This window comes from Channa argus, chromosome 4 (assembly GCF_033026475.1).
Source record: "Channa argus isolate prfri chromosome 4, Channa argus male v1.0, whole genome shotgun sequence".
NCBI classification, from domain to species: Eukaryota; Metazoa; Chordata; class Actinopteri; order Anabantiformes; family Channidae; genus Channa; species Channa argus.
Genome location: NC_090200.1, coordinates 18,180,870 through 18,205,000, shown reverse-complemented (window position 1 = coordinate 18,205,000; position 24,131 = coordinate 18,180,870). Strand labels below are relative to the sequence as shown.

Genomic DNA, 24,131 nt, shown 5'->3' with positions numbered 1-24,131 from the left:
GCAACAGTGCCACAAGGACAGATATCCAAGTTTCTAAAACTTTGAAAATAATTGGCTGGAAAAGCAGAAAGCACATCAACATGTGTGCACATCTGGAAGAACATCATCCCTCAATGAAAAGGAAAGAATATCCCATTTGTAACTTCAATACCTAGATTTAAAAATGGATCATAAAATGTGGTATTGTATTAAATAAACACATCCTTGCAACATCTACGTTTGTTCATTTGATAACCTCTGACTTACAGACACACACCAACTTGAAGGTGAAGTATGGACAGATCAGTCTGACAGCACTTCTGTGCACCTACAGTAAATTGGCAACAAACCTGAGAATCATTTAAAGTTCTTGTGATTTTATTTTTACAAACCAAACAATCAACTGATTAATGTAAAAAAAACTATTTGAGTATTAACCCATAACAAGTCATTATTTGCAGTAAGTAAGTAAGTAAATAAATAAATAAATGAATAAATGAATGAATGAATGAATGAATGAATGAACTGCACATAATAATTTGTCTTACCTGAGAATCTAGCTGGGCTACCTTTTCTTTGCTATCTGCCAGCTGGGCAGTGAGTTCAGTGACTGAGGTCTCCAGTGAGTGGGTATGGTCCTGCGCTGAACGCAGCAGGGTCTTCTGCTCCTGGACCTGCTCATGTAGATTATCCTGGGCTTGCTTGTTGCTCTCAGACTGGTTTTTTAGCTTGTCTGTCAACTGTGCCACCTTTACATTCCCACATACAGAACAAGTTATCATTAAAAAAAATACATTTAAAGTTGCACTAACTTATGTTGACAACATGTATGTGTGCAGCTTAATTTACCTGTTCTTGTAGTGCATGGTTTTTCTCTTTAAGCTGATTTAGGACAGCCGTTTCTCCCTCTCCAGCCTGGATCTTTGCACACAAGTCTTCTCGCTCAGCTTCCAGCTGATTCACAATGTCTTTACTCTTCTGCAGAAGAGCCTCTAGGTTCTGGATCTTCTGGTCTTTATCCCCAATCTGACGCAACACTTGCTCCAGGTCATTCTACAGAATGAAGTCAGATGAATTATAAACACATGCATACCATACCAGTTTTGTAGATTGTTAATTAGTTAAACAAATTGGCTTTAAATAATAAAATTACTGAAATGTTCTACTTATGTTAGTATACTGTACAACAAACCATGGTCCAACCATGGTAGCATCCATTTTAGTTTAGTCAACGTAAATAAGAGTAATTTTATAATATGTATATAACTAAATAATCTTGTACAATCTTGTACAAGTCTATTTCACAAATCATTCTACTTTACTTTATGCTCAGTAACTTGTTATTCATGTCCCAGATGTAAGGTTTTTCTTATAAGCAGTACCTGAGCCTCACGTAGTTTGCAGTTTGTGTTTTGCTGCAGCACCTGCAGCTCCTGGTACTGCTGCTTGGCTTTCTCCAGTTGGTGCTGCAGATCTGTGCTCTTACTGGCACTCTCCTTTAGCTAAAAATGAAAACCACCAGAAGCACTTTCATTTCTTTCTTTTGTTTTTAATTATTAAACTACACGTCTATTACAGCATACATCATATCATATGGCATACACTTAAGACACACATATGTACTAATGTTCTGTTCTTTTCTATTGCTTAAATTCAATTTGACCACTGCAATCATTAAAAGATTTAGCGTATACATACCTGTTCTTCTGCACGAGAGAGTTTGAGCTGCAAGTCAGCAACTTGCTGTTCACGGTCTTTCAGTTTCTCCCCAGACAACTGCCTCTGTTCTTTTAAACGGCCTTGCACCTCTCCCAGCTGCCTCTCTGCCTCCAGCAGTTTGGCGTGCAGCTAGGAAAAGCACAGGTAAGTGATGATTACAATGCAAAAGAAAAGAGAAATATAACAAGAAACACAGAAGATACAAAGAAGATACACTACTCAGAGAAGGTTGCGGATATTCGACTTTCAGGTGAAATTTCAGAATTCACATAAAATGCCCCATAAACTTTACAGGTGAACTTAATTCGACTTTCTCTAAACCTTTGAATGCACAATCATGTTTGAACCATGAATCAACCAATAAATGCTCTTGTTTAATGAAAATCTGTATTTAAACAGTCCTCTGTCATTGTGCTGTTCACATTTTGACATCATGAGACCAAAACAACATCTAACAATTGACAAGTTATTGAGACTGACATTTTTTGTTGTGGTATACCCACAACTGTTGTTAGCTTTTGTTTCAATAAATTACTTAAGATGAAGAAATTACCATGCTTCTACCTAAATGTCCTACTTTCATGATATATCACCATAGCATGAACTTTTTACATTTTCCATTGAACTTTTTACATCGACTCTCACTGGAGAGTCAAAAATATCCCTAACTCTTTGTGAGTAGTGTATATGAGGATATATTATCAGAAATCTACATTTCCTGAAATTTTTACAATTATTTGTACAAGAGTTTTTAGTCTTTTGCAAAGATTGAAAACAACTCCCGATAGCTAACAAATTAAAGGAAACCCCCAATAAATGGCTAGAGACAATAATCACAATGAATGCAGAGGCTTCCTGCAGGAAACAATTGCAGAATTAATAATTAAGGAATCTATAATCAAGCCACATGATCAAACCACGATTGGTTCAATGGTAAACATGTTTTAATGTTGTACAATAAGTTAAAATCAAAAGTTTTAGAAAACTATGGCAGACTACTAAGGGTTAACATTGTTTTAAGCTTTGCTACTTGTCCCTAAACCAGTTACTGCAAAAATTTTATTCTGAATGTTTTCCTTTTTTTTATGATGATGTATATCTAATGGTATTATTCATGTTGACAAGTTCATTCAAAAGGCTAGAGCAGGGGTGCCCACAGTTTTTTGGCTTGTGAGCTAAATGAAAAATGACCAAGTCAAAATGATCTGTCAATCTGTCAAGTCAAAATGACCTACTATAAAAGTACAAAACATATATTTATTTATACATATATTGAGAATTTTTTATATGCACAAAATAAATTGCTGTAGCTTGCATAACTACATGAACCCATATTGCACAATACAACTCTGTACATTTTTTTGTCATTACCTTACTCTGATGACTTGCACTGAATGGAATCAGCCAGGGCTGCATAGTCCGGAGGCTATCTTGTTAGATTGCTAGAGTTTTGCAGCACTTGGTGCTGTTGTATGCTTGCTCATGTGTGGTGACCCATGTGTCAGAAAAAAAATCAGATGTCAGACTGGCTGCCCTGTACGTCAATCAAGTGAAAATTCCATAGTGAGGACAGATGAAGGGTGATGTCTACTTTGTTAAGTCCATGCGGTCTACCCACGCTACCTTTGCGATCGCGATGGACATATTGGGCACCCCGGGGCTAGAGCATTAAAAGTTTGACGAGTATGAAAATGTTCTAAAATCACATGCACCAGTCATCTGCAAGGTCTTGGGCATCCCACACATGTATATTTGGCCAGGCATTTTTCATCTCTCTGAGAGAAAACTGAGCATGTTTGGAATAAAGCAAATTTAATGTTGTGCCCTGCCCTGTCATCCCCACCCCAACCCCACGACGGTCGGCCACCACTTCAAGTATAATTAAATTCTGTGGGAAACACTGATCTGTGTGTGTCCTTTGTAGGTCATATTCACCTGACTGATCTCAGTCTGCTGCTGAGCACCTTGGCTTTCTCTTTCTTCCCTCTGCTGTTCCAGCTGTTTCCTCTCTACCTTCAGCTCTGCATACTTCAACTCCAGTACTGTCATCTCACTCTTGAGTTTTGACACCTCTTCAGCTCTCCCAGCAAGCTCTGACTGTGTCTTCTGCAGCAAGTCCTCAGCTCCTGTGGCTCGAGCCTGGAGCTCTTGAACCTCCAGCTCCCTCTCCTTCAAGCTGGTTTGGACTGCCTTTTTGTCAGCTTTCTCAGCTCCCAGACACCCCTCCAGATCTTGATACTCCTTCTCCTTCAGTGCCAGCTTTTCAGACAGGCTCTGTGAGAAGAAAAAATGACATAGCTAAGAAATTAGGGAAATTATGGGGGCTCCCTGAATTACTTTTAAAGTTAAGGAACAAATATTTTTTCTTATTTGTTACATAGTTACATTTTTTTTCTGATGAGGAAGCACACTCATTAAATAAGATAAAGTTTGGTATATTTTGAATAGTTAAATGAGAACTGTTCAGTCATTAGTCACACAACAAATTATTAGTTATGTTTTATCTACAATAAACATATTAGTTTGATAAGTGAGTTGCACCACAGCATACCCATACCTCGTGATAAAAGCTATGGAAAGAACAGTGGCCTGTCAAGAGTCAGACTAAAGTGAGGTATGGAATTTCTAGGTGAAAGTTTAGAACATGGAACTTGAAATACTGGGGTGTATAACACATGCCCTGGTCTGTCGACTCTGGCAGAAAAACTTGGAAATAGGCTGATAAAGAATAAAATATTGTAAATTGTGGAAAGTGTTGCTAACTAAGAAGTGTGACAGGGACTTCCAAGACATCCAATGAAATTCTGAAAGCCAACACTGCAGCTGGTCAACATTTACTTGCCATCTCTATTTTCATAACTCTCCTTCTCATAGTCTTGGTGTTGTTGTTATTCTCTTGTATTACTATTACTATACTACTCCTTGCTGCTTCTATCCTTTCTAATTCTAGAATTAAAGATCTATGTACCCACTTTGTCTGTCAGTCTAGGTCCTCTGTGTGTCACTCTTTGCTCCATAACTTTTGTCGCTTCTCCCATTAGGTAAGTATGAATATAAGGTCTCAGGGTATCTTGCTGCAAATAGTGTGGGTGGGGTAGGGCGGGCCCACAGCAATGAATAGCCACATGTGTAATCCTCCCATTACCCAGAAACCTACTTGGCTAGGAAGGTAGTGATGCACCTGATGTGGGAGGATTTAATCACTGCCAGGTAACCCCAAGTGTCAAAGAGAGACATCTTCCTGCTGGTTTAATTATAGAGCTAGGGTGATTTTTATCCACATTTCTCAGTTTCCAAACAAAGGAGGTTATAGCAGGTTATTCTGATGCTGAGCAACAGAGAAAAGTAAAAAAACCTTCGAGAACATTCTTTGAGAACAGCTGGCAAAATTAGTTAACATTAGTCAAAAAAAAGCATTAGGGAAAGGTATAATAAGACTTTGTGCTGCATATTCTGCAACAGATGTCAAAGCAGATTTGTTTTTGCCTTCATTTGTTCCAAATCAATAAACTGTCACAAATACAGTCATTTTGTTTGTTTAGTTCTGGCTGTGCATGTGCTACCTGGCTTTGTTGCTGCAAATTATTCAGATTTCTCTGCAGCTCATGAATCTGTTGAGAGTAGACAGCAACTTCTTGTGGACCCTTCTCTAGCTCTGCCTTTAGTTGGGATATGGTCATCTGCAATGCAACATAAAGAGACGGTAGACTCCTTTTGCAAGAATTGTAAAGACAATATCAAAAACAATTAGCATTAGGAACCACCTGACTTTAGGCCACACAAAAACTTTACATAAACATAAGGCATTAAAAAAACAACCCCCAAAAAATTAAATAAAATAAAAAACTCAAACTCAAGAGAAATTTAGAAAGATTTAAGTAAATTTTAGGGCCAACTTGAAACAACATGTTTTACCTCTAGTTTACGCATCTTCAAGAAAGATTACATGTTGAAGAGTGATACATTATGTAAGAAGCAGAAGAGAAATGGGAGGGAGAGAGAGAGACACAGACAAAGTTAGGTCATCGTACAGCAGCAATTGCCAATGAAAGTCAGTGAGAAATGCTGCTTGGCAGCATTAGGCAGAATGTATTTTACAAAACAAAGGTTGGTGTTCAGGGGCATAAAATACATACTTCAGTTCTGTGACCTTATGTTTTCATGGTCAAAGGGAGAATAAGGGGAAAAGAGCATGTCAACTATATCTGACACCAACCATGCAATTCTGTGAATTACAATGTCATGGGTGTGTCTCTATATGTATTTAAAAATGAAGAGGGAATCAGTGAAAGCTTATGTTTTTACACAGAGGCAAGAAGTTAAACTGAGACTCGGCCGAGAAATGTTTGCCATGCAGGACATGAAGTGTTTAGGCCTCCTCACCTCTGAGGTAGTGTAATTAGCCTGTAGCTGCTCGTAGTGGCTTTTAAGGCGTTCAGACTCCTCCTCCCTCTCACATGTCATACAGTCCATCAACGTCTGCACTTGCACCAGCTCCTTCTGCAAGACTTCCACATCCTCCACTCCCGGTCTCTGCAGCTAGAGGGCAGAGCAGAATCATTGTGTAAAAGACATGGTTACTAAGTGGCAGGAAGTTCGGCAAAAGATTTTGCATTGAAATAAGATGAAAGTCTGTCACTGGGAATGACTGAGCTGCTCAAGTGTACAGTATATGGCAGACCCCAAACATTCTTGGGCAATGGCAACTACTTCTATCACAATACATTCAAGACAGCTTAATTAAATTGTAAAACAGTAGACACTGACAGGAAGAGCTCATGTTTGTTATAACTTTCAGCAATAAACCTGCAAATATGTGAAATCCTGTAAAATAGTACATATTAGCTCTACTGACTGAAATCGTTTGAATAAACATTTGTTTCACGTTTCTATGATGAGGGGATTATCTGAATAGAAGCTGTGTCAATTCTTCGTCGACACATATCTGAGCCAAACTGATTTCATGGTGTTGATTCAACATTATTCTTTAAATCTCCATAGCACAACATTCATGGAAGGTTTTATTCAAAACTACAAAGTCTGTCTCTCAAACCTAGTGACAAGTGAAGAAATGCCAATGAAAAACAGAAACTGTGTGCATGTTGTTGTACCAGTTCTGTTTGGAGTCTCTCATTCTCCTGCTTTTCTTTCTGCAGTTGGTCAGTTAATTTCGCCAGCCTTTGGTCAGCAGCCTCTCTTAGACTCTTCTCCTCATCATAGCGAGACTTTAAGTCTGTGAGGTGAAGCAATAAATTAAACTTAAAAGTTATATTCAAATAAAATCGACCTCATTTAATTAATCAATTTAACAATTTCAAAGACAATGTTATCCCACAATGCAAAGCAAAATCTATGCAACTACTATTGCAAGTCTTGACAACAAACAGTAAGTAAATGGGTTGAGCTTAACACTGGTCAAGTAAAAGAAGTACTTCAATATTGTTAAATGATGCAGAACCACAAATGCTTCTCAGTTTCCTAGTCCCGCACTGACCTACTATCTCTGTCGCCAGCTGGGCAGCCTTCTGCTCAAACAGGTCTTTCATTTGTTTTATGTTGAACTTTTCTGTCTCTGCGTCATTCAACTTCTTTTCAAGAACTGAGGAAAAAGCATAACATATTTGTGACTGACATTTTTATATCTTTTTCACTGATGTTTTTAAATAAAATGTGACATACCTGAGTCCTCAGAGGTCATTTGCCCATCATTCTGTGAAAATCAAGGCAAAGAAAAAAACTTAGACTTAAACTAAGAATCGACACACGGTCTAATATGCAGAAAGACATCTTTCCATTGCAAAACATGTTAAATATCTCAAATTAATTACTTGCTTCAGTTGTCCTTGGACTTTGTCTAACTCCTTCTTAAGCTCTTCAGAGAACCATCTTTCCTCCTAATAGGATGAAAACAGACAGACACACACAAGTCTTTGTATTAAGTGACGTTTTGTATGAACATCTGTCATAGTCATAGTGCAGAAAATCAACAACACCTTAAGAGAAGCATGTAGGTCCTGAACCTCTTGCTGCAGCATCGTAAGGTCCTCACTAAAAGACGGAAATAGAAGATGAACAATTCTGCACAAGTCATAATTCAAACAGCATTTTGTGTTAACTTATGTAACTTTAATATCAATCTCACCGAGTTGGGGCCATGTGAGCAGGAGGGTCGCCAGTATCATGGAACAGTTCATAGTGCTTAAATAGCTCCTCTGCAGAGTTGTGAGACTTCATGCACTGAGGACAGATGAAGCCCTGAACACGGAAACACATCATCGTAATAAACCATGTGAAAAAACAGATAGCTGCAATGCCAATGCTTGAAGAATAGATAAATGTCCAAGTTATCAATTAAAAAACAAAACGCATCTGAGCCATTACCTCAGATGTCTGATCATGGTTAAGGTCCGTGCTGGGCTGGTCTGACTCAGCATTTTGGGAGCCTCCTTTCCCAGGAGTCTGTAGCAAAGAGAAAAGTATTAATAAGCCTGCACATGCACTAGACCAAACTCCAAGCAAATTCTAAATTAATTTAAATCCCCCTTTTTTTAGTTTTTTTTATTTACACACTACATCAAAGAAATTAGGGATTTACACGTATATACACCAATCAGGCATAACATTATGACCACCTGCGCAATTTAATGCACTCCAATACAGTGGCTCTGCCATAAATTGTACTTTTACAAATATTTTCTTAGTTTTTAAGTTACAACTATCAGAAAGGCGATCTTTTTACTATGTGTTTATTACTGAAGTCAGGGTAGAAAGTGGAGTTGTACTGTAGTCGTCGTGGTGTGCATTATAAGAAAAGGTTTAAGAAGTCTGATGTTTTGGCCCCCTCATTCATTTTAAGTAGGGTGTTTCCACATAAAAACTGAGAAATTATAACCTTGTTAAAGTAGAATTCATCGAAGAGCCACTGTATTGGATTGCATTAAACTGCACAGGTGCAAAATAAGTAAGTAAAATGTATTTATATAGCACCTTTCACAGATAAAATCACAAAGTGCTACAAAATGTAAAAAAAGAGAAAATAATACACACAGTAAAACTCTAAATTTAAACACAACTACAACAAAGATGCAACCATAAGAGCTGAGTCAGCTAAAAGCTTGCAGAATACGGCAAATGGATAGACCGAGGCACGACGTTACACAGTCTGGGAGCCACTGACTGAAAAGAAAGTTCCGCAACGTTTTAAAATGGGTTTTAGGGACCACAAATAGATTTTGACCTGATGACCTCAATCCTGTAGAGGAGCCATAAGGGGTCAACAGGTTAGAGATGTACTCAGGAGCCTGGTCATCAAGAGCTCTATAAGTGAGAATAACAATTCTAAAATTAATTCTATATTTGATTGGTAACCAGTTAAGAGATTATTAAAATGGTCATAATGTTATGCGTGATCGGTATATATTAAGCCACACACTTTGCTGTATGAGCACTTCCTTAGTGAAGCACACAGGAAAAAGTATACACATTGTCTAGTGCCCCTCACACAGGACGTTCTCAACCTTGGGAATTTTTCCATCCTTCACATGACTCACTTTCTTGGTAGTTTGCTTTGAAATAAATAAAATTAATAACAGTTTTGCAAAGAAATTGACCACCAGGCCTGGACCTCCCACATAAATGCCCAATACAATGTAGGCCTCCAAGTACTGTAGTCATGTAGCATACAATTGGTGAGATTATTCTAAACACAACATGTAATTTAGGGCTTTGCAAATCACCATGCATTAGAGATTTAAAAACATCCCTATAAAGTAACCCCCCCCCCCCACACACACACACACACACACACACACACACACACACCTAGTTTTTAAACTTATTATTTATCACATTGCATCATATACAATTATGCAAACATTTGTCAAAGGTGACAAGAGTGGCCTTGATGTGTTAGATGTGATAGTAATATAGCTAATACACTGTAATCATTACTGTCCCTTGCATATGTTTTACAGCTTGCCTGTGACCATAAAATGAATCACATTTCAGACTAAATTGTAGACCAAGCCCATGCTAATATCTGCATTGTCAGCTACAGTGTTTTTTTAAGATACTGTGTATGTTTATATCGAACGGCTCAAACAGTAACGCTATTTCATAAAATAAATGAAACGTTTCTATTAACCTCGTTAATATTTGCAAATAAAATACATGTACCATTAACGTATAACTCCCATTTTAACAATCCTTGACCTAAATCCGTCGTATTTAAGACGGGCTTCCCTGGTTAAGCTACCACACCGAGGGTTCAAAGTGTGCACAGTGATGCAGTTAACAAAGCCCTATGGGAAATGTGGTCCTAAGTGGAAGCCAGCCTGGTAACCTCGGATACTCCCACTTGTAGCTTTGACAAGCTGATAACGTTAATGAATACAAACAACCATGTCACCACCAATGTTACTATTTGCCCAGCTAATTTAAACCTGCGTTGTTCCCCATTTTGCTGACAGCCGACTGACACAGGCCTTTCCAACAGGCTAACGTCTGTAGCTAACGTCAGCGTTAGCATGTGATAACTGGACGATGAATTAGTCAACCTATAGCAAAACGATGCAAGCTAACGAAACCATGAAAATACATAATTCCGTAACTAAGCTGTTCAGACAGTCGAGTTATCGTTTACTCGACTGACAACGGCAACGTGTACACATGTGGACACATTAATTTACTTTTGCATTGTAAATACGGGTATTAGCTGGCTAACGTTGAAACCCTGTCAGTTAATCAAACCACGTTAGCATTTACTGGCTAGCTCAAAACCGCAGAAGGGGCGCTTGATATGCTCACTAGGATCTGACAGGATATCGGGACTCTTCCCTTCGAGGAGCTCTCCCTGGTCAAAGTTAAAAACCCGCCCACCGGCGGCACATTGTATATTAAAACAGTGCGTTTCCACTATGACAACAGACAAGAACAGGCCCCGTGTCTCCCAAGGAAAACAACAGTTTTTTTATCCCGGAAAAACGATACGGTTGGTTCTGTTGACCGCTAAGCTTACCATTTGAAGTATCCGTCTGAGCATGACCTCGATTGTGTTTGTCTGGACACAAACTCCAATAAGTTTCCCAAATGGAAAGTTTACGTCGCTGTTCAACGAACACCTGACCGAGCTCAGACAGCAGCGGCGAATGGGCGGGTCATCCGGAGAATGGGTGAGCCAGACACAGCGTGGCTGTATCAAAGAAAACATGCAAGTGCACCTATTCTACCAGTGCACGGATTGAAAAATCTGCCAGTAGCTATGATCAATGAACGTTTTTAATGAAAAGGTTGTATGTACAACAGGTGGGTGCACAGCAAAATTTTCCAGTCACACATGCTTATGTACAAAAAAACAGTTTATCGAACGGCCATTTTTCACGTAAAAAACAAAAATCGCCGAATCAAAAAAGTGTTATTAGATTAGTTGCAGTCTGTATTAGATACAGACACGTTTTATGTATTATTTTATTTATTATTATTATTTTTTTTTGTCCTTTCGGCTTATTCTGTGAGTTCAGGTGAGTGCACGGCTGGGGATGGGGATGGGCTGCCGGGGATTCATCCCTCCCTTTATGAACAGGAGAGAGAGAGAGAGAGAGAGAGAGAGAGAGATAAATCTATATAAATTTCCTGGACTTCTGAATATGAAATGTGATCTGATTTTCATCAAAGACACAAATTTCAACAAACACAATATGTGTAAGCTGATAAAACACAAGCAGTCACTTATTTCCACACTCATTAAACATACCAAGTGGTGGTTTTAAGAAAAGTAATGGCAACACTAGGCTGATGTCAATAATCATCAGTTGGAATTGGGTGTTAGTAAACCTGGAGTTCAGTCAGTGAAATGAGAATTGGGCTGTAGTTTAGAACTACTGTCAGTGAATGGAAATGATTTCGTATTGTCCCTACACTCCATAGAAGTTGGTGCCCAGTCAGAATCAGCCCAAAGACACATTGCAGAATGCTCAATGAGGTAATAAAGAAGAGTCAGTTGTGACCTAGAGTCACAACTGAGTACATGCAAAGTACGATTCGTGATTCATGAAGTCTTTTTAAACTGCAGAAATTGTTCTCACTTGTGTGTCCTGTTTCCCTCACAAGCACATTCTAATTATTCCTACCTAGCATAGTCTAAACCCACAAAAGGGCATGAGACTGCAGGGCCCTGTCCACACACAGGACTCTCCCCTAGAAACTGAAAAGAAAACGCTGAGGAATTCAGTTGTTCACACAAAATCTAAAGACGGTGGAGCACAGGACTCCAAACAGCAGAAGAAGCTACAAATTCCTAAGGTTTTGCTGTAATATGTAGAAGCATGAGTCGTGGATATAAAATAACACACAAACAAAAAGAGGATGCATGGTGCGCAATTACTACAGTAGTTAAATAAAAGCTTTTTGAATGCTGTAGTGTGCATAGATTCTGTTCTTAATTAAGAAAACATTGGTAAATGTCAGCAATTTTGATAAAAAACTGATTAATTGGGTTTCAGGAAGAAATGTGTTCTCAAGAATGATTGGTGAATGGGGCCTTATGACCCTCAACATCCAAGTAAAACTACAGAGACATGAAATCTGCATTTTGGAGTCAGAGCCCAGATGTCAACCTAATAAAGATGCCGTGAAAGAGAACCATTCACTTCACTTGTATGATTAATAATGACATGAAATACCATGACTGTTTGTGTTTTATCAGCTTAAAGTTTGTGCTTACTGATATTTGTGACTTGAAGATCAGGTCATATTTTATGACCAGTTTGGTCCGTGCTTGATTTATACTTCATGCATGGGTGTACAGTGTGCCTTTATAAAACATGCAGTATACAGACACTAAATACTGTACATTCATACTGTAACAAAAAAAAAAACACTTCAGGATTTGATTATTGACATCTTATCAAAGCTGAAATCTAAAATGCTTATAAGGCAGTCTGTAGTGTTTCGTCAGTGCTGAAAAATACAATATTCACAAACGTAACAGTTTTCTGTTGTGTTTCAGAAGGCACTTAAAAACCAGACTAAAACACACAGGGTATCTCTTTTCTAAAATCAAGGCTTAGTTAATGTCTAGGGTTTATGTTTCTTAATCGCACCTAATAATAACAGGAAATGTGTGATACACTTTGTTTGTAGTGAAATACTGTTTCTGTGCGACATTGTAAGTTTTTTAATTAGCTCACCAAGATTCTGTTCTACTACACAAAGCTGATACAGTATTTATCTAACTGTGGCAATGTAACAGTAAATCTGACATCAACTATATGTACAAATAAACGAGGCAGGACTATTTAAGTCTCCATTTTACTGTCGTGGCTGGTTTCACTGTTGAGGATTGTACTTTGTGTATGGTAATTTAGTTGCAAAAAGTGCAATGTTGTTCACTTTGTTTAAGATATATACTGTACCTCAGGACAATCAAGCCACGGTGAGGTGACATCAGTGTTTTGTGATATTTTAGTTGATGATTGTTGGTAAGCAATACACATATGAAACCTTAAATATTTTGGCACTTCAAGACCACTTCAGAAAGGGTTTAAAACAACTTCAATAAGTCCTTACTTTTCATATTAATCAGCTGCATCATTAAGTCTTATTTAGATCATGCGTCCATCCTTGTGTCCTCTCTGATAAACTGCTTGCTGCTGGTGATGTTGACTAGATCTGAACCCTGCATAGAGCAAACGACACAGTGAGAGGAGTTGTTGTCTGTCACTTGGGAGCTCGGAGGATGGCAGTTACTAGTGTTACACAGCGGACTGCAGGTGGGGTTACAGGTGTTTGTGAGTCTGCGGAGGTACTCTGCGTGGACAGGCTTGTGGCTCTGCAGAATCCTGATTGCTTCATCAACCATAAACCACTTCCTCTTCCTTCCTGCAATGAAAAAGGACAAGAGCAGGTTTGTCCTACATGAATTACAGTGGTTAACAGGTAAAGGTTTGTCGTTGCGCTCAGTTCATTGTTGATGATGAATGACTTGGCCATTGTTGGAACTGAACTTGTGACCTTGAGTGTAAAAGTATTTGAGTCTGCCTTTAATCCTGCTGTCATCAACCCAGATGAGGAATGTAATGTATAATGCATAATATGTAAATAGAATATTTTACCCTTGCATGTTTCTGCTCAGTTAGCCTCAGTGTAAAAGCATATTTAAGATTGTATTGTCGCTATCATTTCCCTTTACAAATACTATAGGAATACGCAGCCCTACTAGATGCCATTTCTTAAGCTTCATAGCTTTTCAGTTTTTGGTTGTAATTCTTTTAGGTGTATTGAGGTGCCTTTGCATCTGATATGATATTGGTTGTGACTTTCTTGGCTATATCAGTTGGACTGTTGTTTAATGTGTCAACATGGTGCCAAAGCTTGCCTCATTATCAAGCTATTCTTGTTTTGCTCCTGTCTTTTGACTTTTTTCCTTTTTTCACATGTAGTTTAGTGCAGGTTTGGATTTGTTTTTGGGGACAGGGGAAGTCATTTTAATTAAATTGACAGACAATTAAAATTGCCACAGCTGCTAATATTCTTCACTCAATCTCTTCAGCAGTGCTACTGTATGCCTGACTTAGATTGTAAACCCCAATATTACACAACATGTTTAAGAATAAACTGCAGCACATGTTGCTGCACTAAAGCCAGAGTGGAAATGGACATTCCTGACCTATTTCAGTTAGTGTTTATGAAGTCTTCATGTTAGCAAACCTAAAAAAAAACTTCTATAAAAGCAGTCTGTCCAGTAAACTATCAGCTGGGTGTTATTTATACTTTATTCAAACATATCACCCCCCACAATACAATTTCACAGCTAAAGGAACTCGGCATGGCCTGTTATTATCAGAGGGTAGTGTGAGAGGGAGGATTCACCCACTTTATGTTGACACCCATCACTAGCTTCTTAGCAGGGTGGGGGGAGAAAAATTAGACAAGCAGTGCCGAACCTTTTCTGCTCAGTCACAGCCCTCACACAGGGCAGGAGAGGACAAGTGGGGAGGGGGCCCTGGTGAGTGATAACTGGAAAACAACTGGGCAGAGCAAACATTCCTCCCTCTTGTGTACAGGCTAAACTCTGTTTCTGTGGGTAAAGGGAGTGAATGATCGCACCTACTTATTTCAAGGCCAGTTAAAACAATTTACATTTGGATTTGCCTGAGAAGCATTACATTTAAAATGTAAAACACATTTGAAACAAATTGTAATAATTATTTTTGGCAAAACTTCACTACATGCTTTTACCTAATTCACATTATGAGTATAATATGTAGCAAAAAATGGGCAATGGGAAAATTGTAGATTTGAGGAGTTAAAATTATTATTATTTATTATTTAGAAGCTATTTTTTCAATCATTCTTTTATTTATTCTTTTTGATCTTTTTTATCTTTTCACCTCAAGCCTAAAGTGAAACATTTAAATATCTTCATATTTGGAGCTGGAACTAGAGACTGTTTTGCTTAAAATATGAGATACTCAGGTATCACAATAGTACCATGTTATTTTTCTGTTCTTTTTATAGCATTGGACTAGCTATGCTTCTAGTATTTGTGGTTAACATAGTAAAACATAAGGATCATATGTGCAGTGTTAGTTAATAAGTACTTATCTACAAACTCTTGTTCACAGGAGGAAGACAAACAGTTGTTACATTTTTGTTTATCTTCTTTTAAAAGTGCACGTACAATACCTCAAGTGGTGAGTACATGTCGCAGACTCTTCTTTGCAAAGTTAAGCTTACAAATATTTCTCTATGTTTTCATTGTATTGAGATCGGCATTTTTGTTAATTAGTTATATTTAATTAGTTACTAATTTCTATAGATGATTTAATAGTCTGACCTGTGATCTATAAATGTTATTACTATCCAACAACCAAATATGTTAGAATATACAACATGTCATTTTGCACAGAAATACTGTAAGCAGTGTAAAAACATGATTTATGCATAAATTGCCCTAAAAGTCTTTAAAGTGTGTGGAGTTTTTTGTTACTGTTATCACCAAGGAGACATTTGTGGGTCTATTTGATTTGTATCTTCTCAAGAGGATACAAAGAACGAGCATGCTGCAACATAAACATTTCTGCCACCTGTTTTATGCTATTATGTTGATTGGCGGCTGGTGCCTGTAACACACAAAGAGTAACAATGCACCAACAAGGGCCAGGAAGAGGAAAACTGAAACATGGGAAACATGCAAATTTTACTATTACAAAAATGGAAGTGTTTTTTAAGAAGGATATACAGTCAACATGTCTCCTAGACATCAATGGTGCTTAACAATCAACATAGTGTGCTTTGATTAGAAACATCAAATGTAAACAGAAACTTTATTTGGTATACAAGAAATCCTGATCTTTAATTTCCTCTATGCTGTACTGTAGTTTGAGAGTAGTTTATTATTTCTTTAAAGGGGGAGAAAAGGTGCATCTCAACTCATGTGTCTTTGAGTTAAAAAAAAAAACAACTCCTACCTAATCAACTTACTTGATGCAAAATTTTGGTAATATGACAAAGTAAGACTTAAACATGGAGGCATACCAATGTTAACAGAGTCCTCCCAGTCTTCCAGCATCTCCGTCACTATAAGAATGTAGACATATGTCCTGTGCTTTCTGTCCTGATTTTGCTGTAAGGTTTAAATAAAGATAATGCATATTAGAGTTTAAAAAGTATCCATGAAATACATGTAGTATATAAAGAGATGTGTAAACTGCGATTAACTGTTCGGTTTGAAGGCATTCTAGGCACCATAGCAGAGTTACCAGCTACAGTAAGTTTACACAGGGTATTACAAAGAGTGACATTATGTATTATATACCATCTGAGAATTTATTATAATTTTCATTTCTGTTACAACGATCTCACAAGCTTACCTCAAAAATCCCCAGTAGTCTGCCAAGCTTTCCCTTCACACCAGCCTGCATGTATAGCAAGAAAAATATTAAGACTCACTGAATATGTTCTCTGTGACACATAACAATCTAGTGTGCAAATGAAGTAGGCAGCTTGTTCAGCATGGGAGCCTGCTGAACAAGCTGCCTACTTCGTCAGCAGATACTGATGGAATGTATAATCAACATTTGATGGCTGGTAGAAGTATTCAAGGAGCTCATGGCTTAGTTTAGCACTTCTGAAACTTGCTGTATGGCACATTTGAGACTCGGCCCCTCTTATCAGAGCTGTCAGGATCAGTTAGGACATCTGGCACCCAACAACAGACAACTGCTGTGTCAAAAATACATACATTGCATTATATTGTATGCAGTATGGCCTGTATCCTGTGTGTACAGAAAGAAATGAACAGGATAGCATACATCCACCATTAGACATCAATCAGACAGCTTTAGAGTGTAATGGAACATTAAACTTTACAAAGACAAATATTTTTTGAATACTAATTGTTTTCTAAAGATCTTGCATGATAAAACTATATTTGAAATAAACTTTATTTTGTACATACTGTTTTTTGGTTTTTTTTGACCACTCAACATACTCTCACCCGTCCAGTGTGAAAAACCTACAAACTAAAAACATACTTAAAATGAATATGTGGTATAGAATTGAGATTAAGGTGTTATCTGAAATCCAGAAAACATCAGTCACTCTTATGGTCGTATTTGTAATAATATTTTCCTAGTTTTTTGAACAAATTAACTTCTCACATATGTATAGTGTTGGTGTTGGTTGATTTATCCAATAATTTTGTTTAAATCGTTAGCTCACCACAGTTTGCAACATCTATATTCAGGTACATGTTTGGTCTGAAAAGCACTATGTGGGTAACTGGAAACCCAGGCGTCAGTGCCATACTTCAAAGCTGTCAGCACACTAGTATCCAAGGCAGAGGCTCACACTGACTGCAACACTCTGGCCGGCTACCAGCAACTCCCTTTTACTAAACCACAGAACAATTAAGTGGCCATTCATGCACTGCTGCCAAATATTTTGAACCGTTCTTTCTATCTGGATCTGGCTCCTAAAGCATTGGAAGCATCACATACTGTGAACATCAACGACGCTAACAGCCAAGAATTGCTGAAAGTGATAATCACCATTTTTTGTCTGCACATCATGCCAATGAAAATGATTATAATATGTGCATAAATTATTTTCTCAATGTGCAAAAACCACCTTATATAATGAGACATGACATGTTTGTGCAACTTAACTTCTGTTGTGTATGCTTAAGGGTCATACCAGCGGTTTTGCAGAGTTTAACTCCATTATAACCCACAGTGAATTCTTCACACCTGTGCTAAAGTTCTCATCATGTGGCAATGCAGTTCTGAGGTGGGATTTTAGAAACTTTTTTTTCTGATTTCTTCAGCGTTAAAGGGAAATTCCAGCGTCTGAGTCTTAAAGAGTCAGCTTACACACCAGAGACCATTGCATTGTCCATGTTTGCCTTTGTTTATCCTGGTCTCTTATTTGACAAAGACAAGTTTACGACGACAACAAAGATTGTAAAATCAACCCTGTTGATCAGCTGAATCTTATAGTTAGTTATAGTATAGTGGAACAGAGGTCTTTGTAATTAAGCATGTTAAATCACCACTATGGACATTACATTGTTTTATTGGCCGTCTTTAAAAACAGTGCCAACCATAAAATGTGAACAATGAACACACAGAGTTTGCCCCTTTGTGTGGGTATGAACAAAGAGCTCACCTCTTCATACACCTCCCTGACAGCAGCCCCACAGGGCTCCTCCTCAGGCTCCATTCCTCCTCCTGGCACAATCCATTGGTCTGGATGTCGACTACTGCTCACTAGCAGCACCTGCCAAAGAAAAAGGCCGTGATCAGATCTCGGCTGAGTTCAGAGCGCCAAAAACATGCCAGTGGTATGCCCAACTTTAGAGCCCATGATCACTATAGGTGTCTGGTGGCTGAAGGATGTGGTGCTATTCATTCAGTAGGATGTGTCTCTGACCACCCACATGCTGTCATTCACTTTATTTACTTAATGCATCATGAGTTGGAATTGGTGTGTTGTGCATGTCACACTCTTGCCAAATAATTAAAATAATTGAAAGTGAGTTACCAGTCTTAGATTTCAGACCTAATATGTGTACGTAACAGATCTTATATCATTTTATTTGCCTACACAACACAACAGCCCAACCGGTTTAAGATGGGACTACACACAGGCACAATAAAACCCATATTTTTGGTGACTTTTAAAATAGCACAAAACAGTTTTGACAAGCAAAATTGAATACAACAGAAAACAATATTAAAACATCTGAAACAGTCCCACAAGTATCATTGCGGTGACCTAGTTTCTTTTTCCATCAGTTTGAGCAGGAGCTATGACTAAATCAGCAGTCGAATATGGAAGAGTTACACACTATGTTTCATTGATGCTAAACACATGAAGTTTGGTCTTTCTTCAGCACAGTGGCACTGTTAAACCCTGTTTGGCAACATGCTAAATTCACATGTGAATGCTTTTGGAATTCTACCTTCCATTTGACATTACAAACAGACCCAAACCCCTAGCACGACCCTCTAGGCAGCAAAATTTCTTTTATAATTAGCTCCAACAAATTGACTTGTTTCATACCTGACACCAAAACCAACACAACTGCTCCAGAACCTGGTTTCCCAACATGGAGATGTGTCTGCATTCCCGCTGAGACTGAACACTTGGAGCATGGCAAAATTGTGATGCACATCTTGGTCTATGGTTTTAATTGCACAGAAAACAGTGGTAATAAGTAGAACTTAATACTAAATGACCCCTGGCTGTATTTCAGCCTGTCACTGAGTCCACAGTAAGGTAAAACCAACAAGAAATCTCAGGACTCACTAGGACCTTCACTCAAACATTATTTTCACAGTGTCACTGTTACTTGAGCTTATCCAGTCATCAACAACAGTTATCACACTGTAAAACAGTAACTTAAAACTCATGAAAAGCTCCTGTTGGCTCTTTCACCCACTGGATTGGTACTAGGTGTCAGTAAATGCATGTATGCTTGACGAAACTCTGTCTCTGCTTCTGCATTTATAAAACTTTTGGGAGATTATATGACTTTTTTTACATTGTCAACTCAGTCAATATTTTTGTATCAAGTCACGCTACAAAGTGATTTTGATATTATGTGATATACTTCATGGCCTGAATGTGCAGTAGCTAACTGAACCTGCAGAGTCAGAACATTTCACAATCTAGTTCACTATACTACTGTTTGTAGTTTTACAGCTGAAAATTAGTCTGTGGTTAAAATTCTAATTACAAAATTGTAAATAAGATGGTTATATGAAAATGCATTTTAGTTTTGTAGTGGAGTGTTTTTTTACTTGAGTACTGAGTTTGTGTTATGTGCTATCGATGAATGACAACTAAGTGGAAAATAATAGCTGCAGAAGTCTCATTTGGGGCTCTGCCCCATCAACTATCTGTGCAGGGCCCTGACAACTGTAGAAACACTGGCTGCATCTCATTGACACAAATGCACACGGAGCACACATGCATGCGCAATTTTACACAAACGCCATGTGAAACACGTAGGCACCCACACGTACGTGGCTACTCACAGCCACACACTCACGGCCCAAAGCCTTTTCAAAAAACACAGGATCAGCAGTCGCCTTTCTGTATGAACAAGAGCTTAGCAGAGGAGGTTAGTGACCCCCCGGCGCAGTCACCACACACCTCAGTAAGAGGTGGCACAGATCAGACACATCCACATCCATTGCAAGGTATTCAACACCTAATTGCAATTCTTTTTTTTTTTTGTACTAAGTTGCATTATATACTCACTGATTAATTGGAGATATGATTCTTATTTACAGCAAAATTGCTCACAGCACTTTGTGAGCCGGTCTGCCATTGAAGAATGATGAAAATGAGATTAAAGGTAACATACAATAAAAACCCAATTACTGTTTCTCTTTGATTGAAGAGTGAAAATAAACAGATAATACTTTTTTTTTTACTACAAATAATATGAAGTCATCAAGTCCAGCATTTTTGACAGGCCTGTAGTATTTCTGGACTCCAGATGACATGTTGAGGAAGTGACTGTAAATCAGTTATGCAGACTGGATGGATAATTTACCACATGAAGTGTGACACATGCCACAGAAGCAAAGACACTGATCTTGAATTACAAGGTCAACAGAGCATTGGATTTTAGATCACAAGAGTTTAGATCATCCTCCAGAATCAGAATCAACCAGAATCAAAGCGAGTTTTAGCATCTCTCATTACAAACAGGGAATATAGAGAAACCATGTTGAAAAGCAGCAAAGAGACAAAAGTGAGGGGGGGACAGGCTGGGGGCATGGGGAGCAGGCCAATCTCTCAGGGGACAGCATGTGCCTGCACCTTGTTGCTATAAATTGCAGCTGATAGGTCACTTGGTGTTTAGCACACTGAGTAACACTGAGCCCCACCCCCCCATCCACCAACTCCCCTCTATCACATGTGGTTCTGAGATGGGCTGCCATCACTAGGGAGACATGTTCTGATACAGGAGACCCGCTGCCCTCTTTAAATCACTTACTCAGTCCTAATTACTGCTAAAAGTCCCCTTATGTTCATCATCATCAAATTAAACCAGCATTGTGTAGGTTTTAGAAAATGGTTTTGTTCTTCACATATTTATCTCCTTCTAATATCGAAAAGGCTGAAGTGTGAGTGCTATGAGGAACATAATCAGACCTGTTAGTTTATAATGTCAATACAGTATTCCTATTTAGAATTTTTCTCATTAGGCATGTTACATCTGACATTATTATACAAGGTAACGTTATAACAAGTCATATTCAGCTTTAGAAATCCCTGCTACAATTTAAGGTAACCATTTTTGAGTAACAGTGGGACTTTATTGAGTGGACGTCATCCTGCCTATGCAACTTATGATTACATCCAGACTGAATGTGAATTAAAAGGACAGATACTCCAGCATTCCAGTGCAATCATATTACAGTTTATAACCAGGAATAGACAGTTGCATACTAGATAAAATGTAGCAGCGACAAGGTGCAGTAGCTCCATGGTCGTCCAGCAGCATGTTCAGATATGGAAATTGTCCTGTATAATTATCACATTAGCCCATGGTGGTGTATGTGAGTGAATGCAAATGCAGGATGTTATGATGACAGGTGCTAAGCAGGGAAAAGTTAAACAGTGTCCATGAGAGGCATGCAGTATACACCAATGTAATGCATGTGCAGTTAAAGAAATGTCATTCATTAAATTCTTGAGTGTGCAGGACTGTCACTGACAATAGATAAGCCAGCAGTGTGGGCACAAAGAGGAAGCCTTGTCTTTTTGAATTTTGAGTTATCTGAATTCACTTCTGGACAGGAAATGAAAATGACAGGTTGCCTGCTGGCTGTTGGCTTATACTGGGTGCCAGCATTTAAGGCCTCATGTTGTTTAACAGGTCAAATACTTGGTCCTTCGGCCAAGTTATGCAGCACTTTTGCCAAACAGCTCAATTATCGACATCAGACACGTGAACGCACTCTGGGTCCAGTACAAAACTGGAACTCGGGCTGTTTTACGGTGTGTGACAACCTGTTAACATGATAAAACAGATAAAACGGTGCATAAACTGGGGCTGTGCCACAAACTAAAGCCTGTTGGTAAATGTCTTCACGTCAGTGAGCACCACTGCAAACTGTTTAAACACCGCCACTTCTCACCTCGTCTTCTTGTTCGTTTCGGAAACACAGACACGCCGCTCTTCTTTTGAACCCCTCTCCGTCGTACGTCCGGGTCTGGTTGGGTTTAAACTTCATCATAAATATATCCCCAAAAGTCAAGGACCAGCAGATGTCAAAAAAAAAATGGGGGAAAACAGGAGATCTAGATTCAACTAGACGCTGAAGAGAGTAAAGTGGCCTCGGATGTCCGAGAAAGTGGTGGAAGGAGCAGGGGCAGCGCACCCCCGCAATTTTCCCAACTTCAGCCTCTTCAGATGGACGCAACTAAACATGTGCACTCGCTTCATTCATCGCTGCGCTATGAGACAATGGCAGACTGTCTCTGGCCCTATACTGTACCCACCACGGTGATGTAGCGCCGCTGTCAACACGCACGATCCAACGCACTCACTCACTTGTTGTTTGGTCGGAGAGCTGAAGCCACCAGCTGACCTGTGAGCTCCGCCACAAGCTTCCGCGTCAGGTTCACCATCACCGTGAGCAAGTCAATTCCTGAGCCAAACATGGACCTGCTTCCTTCATACAGCTGCTGGCAGACAGACCGTCATCTCAGCGTGTGTGAGTGATGCCTCTGTCAGACTGAGCAAAATGCTGCTTTCAAGTTCTGCTCCTGAGCTTCTCAACACTTTCCCATGGTGCTCTGAAGATATGCTTGTGCGCCTATCTCCTCTTTAGTATATTATATTATCAATTGTTTTATACACCCTCCATTCCGTATTTAGCCTATCAGTGGGCTATACCCATCTTAACATCATTACCCCCCCCCCCTTTAAACATACGTAAAGCTCCAATTACATGTGTTCAAATTAATCAATAATTATCACACTGAAAAAGACATAAAAACAGCACCCTCCCTCCAAGAAAAACTGAAGAATAAAATAAACTATAGCCTACTTTTATAATAGTTATATTTGCATTTATTTACATTTGTCCGACATGTGAAGTTACATTGTACAAAGTGTTCTAAACTTAATAATTAAGCTCATATAGCTGCGTCAATAAATTTACTGACCATCGATTGATAGCCCAATCTCCTACTGTCCTTAAAGGAGTCATGGAGCTCTTTAGATTAATTAAACAAAAGGAGCATGTTTGACGCCACTTGCAGCGCAGTGACGGGGGTAATGACCACATTTCCATGTTATATTATAATGAATTCTGTTATGTACTTGTTAGTATAAAAGTTACAAAGCTCATGTCCTCCCTCTAGTGGATGAGGGCAGTCCATAAAAGGGCAGACCTTTCAAAGGTGTGATTTGTTGTGTATTTACCTTAAAGTGGGTCCAAAATCAGGGCACATTAATGATTATCAATGTCTCACAGCAACAATAACAAATATGAACTTTAATAATATTTGGGAAATATTATTAAAGTCTATTATGGATCATTTTAAAGGTCTTGACAGAGGTGATAAAACTGCCCCAGACCAAAAGCAGTCTACTGCATACCAGCCTCTCCAGAGATAAATAATATTTAAGTCACTTTACTAACAGTAACTTTGAGTACCCCAAGGGAGAAAATGCTGATGGTCTTAATTACAGTATTCAATATGTACAATGTGTGAACAATTGTTTTGGTCAATTAAGTAATTTACACACTATAGAATAAATTTTCCTTAAAAAAAAAAAATAAATTATTGGGGTAAAGTGGAGCCTTGCAGTACCACAATGGTTATGCACACAGCGCTTAACTTTAACACATAATAATCCATTATTGGAGTATACAGTACACTGTTGATGTGGATTTTCTAATGCT

The 24,131-nt window shown here is 38.5% G+C and overlaps 2 protein-coding genes across 8 annotated transcripts in view; both read right to left on the bottom strand.

The window, feature by feature from the left end:
* Positions 1-10,906, bottom strand: part of eea1 (early endosome antigen 1) — a 20,663-nt gene extending 9,757 nt beyond the window's left edge. The window contains exons 1-16 of one of the 4 annotated variants that reach the window (XM_067502497.1): positions 10,715-10,906; positions 8,080-8,157; positions 7,841-7,953; positions 7,692-7,746; positions 7,527-7,592; positions 7,378-7,408; positions 7,193-7,297; positions 6,810-6,931; positions 6,082-6,237; positions 5,614-5,628; positions 5,262-5,378; positions 3,634-3,972; positions 1,678-1,827; positions 1,362-1,481; positions 829-1,032; positions 528-728 (exon numbers count right to left, since the gene is read on the bottom strand). In XM_067502497.1, coding sequence (XP_067358598.1) covers positions 528-728; positions 829-1,032; positions 1,362-1,481; positions 1,678-1,827; positions 3,634-3,972; positions 5,262-5,378; positions 5,614-5,628; positions 6,082-6,237; positions 6,810-6,931; positions 7,193-7,297; positions 7,378-7,408; positions 7,527-7,592; positions 7,692-7,746; positions 7,841-7,953; positions 8,080-8,157; positions 10,715-10,906 — 2,064 coding nt within the window. Of the gene's footprint in view, positions 1-527; positions 729-828; positions 1,033-1,361; positions 1,482-1,677; positions 1,828-3,633; positions 3,973-5,261; positions 5,379-5,613; positions 5,629-6,081; positions 6,238-6,809; positions 6,932-7,192; positions 7,298-7,377; positions 7,409-7,526; positions 7,593-7,691; positions 7,747-7,840; positions 7,954-8,079; positions 8,158-10,714 lie in introns of those variants that run through there. The other 3 variants (XM_067502498.1, XM_067502499.1, XM_067502500.1) reach the window with 3 other exon arrangements.
* Positions 10,907-10,956: 50 nt separating this feature from the next.
* nudt4a (nudix (nucleoside diphosphate linked moiety X)-type motif 4a) lies at positions 10,957-22,765 on the bottom strand. Of its 4 annotated transcripts, XM_067502514.1 has the most exons (7): positions 22,356-22,765; positions 18,364-18,474; positions 16,569-16,613; positions 16,234-16,321; positions 13,477-13,575; positions 13,264-13,372; positions 10,957-11,266 (listed from the first exon to the last, which is right to left on the bottom strand). In XM_067502514.1, exons 1-6 carry the CDS (start codon positions 22,452-22,454, stop codon positions 13,299-13,301), a joined length of 516 nt encoding a protein of 171 aa, XP_067358615.1. In that variant the 5' UTR covers positions 22,455-22,765; the 3' UTR covers positions 10,957-11,266; positions 13,264-13,298. The 4 variants fall into 4 exon arrangements, with proteins under 4 accessions (XP_067358615.1, XP_067358613.1, XP_067358614.1 ...); XM_067502512.1 differs by having other exon boundaries at positions 13,264-13,575; XM_067502513.1 differs by having other exon boundaries at positions 10,957-13,372.
* Between the last annotated feature and the right edge of the window lie 1,366 nt (positions 22,766-24,131).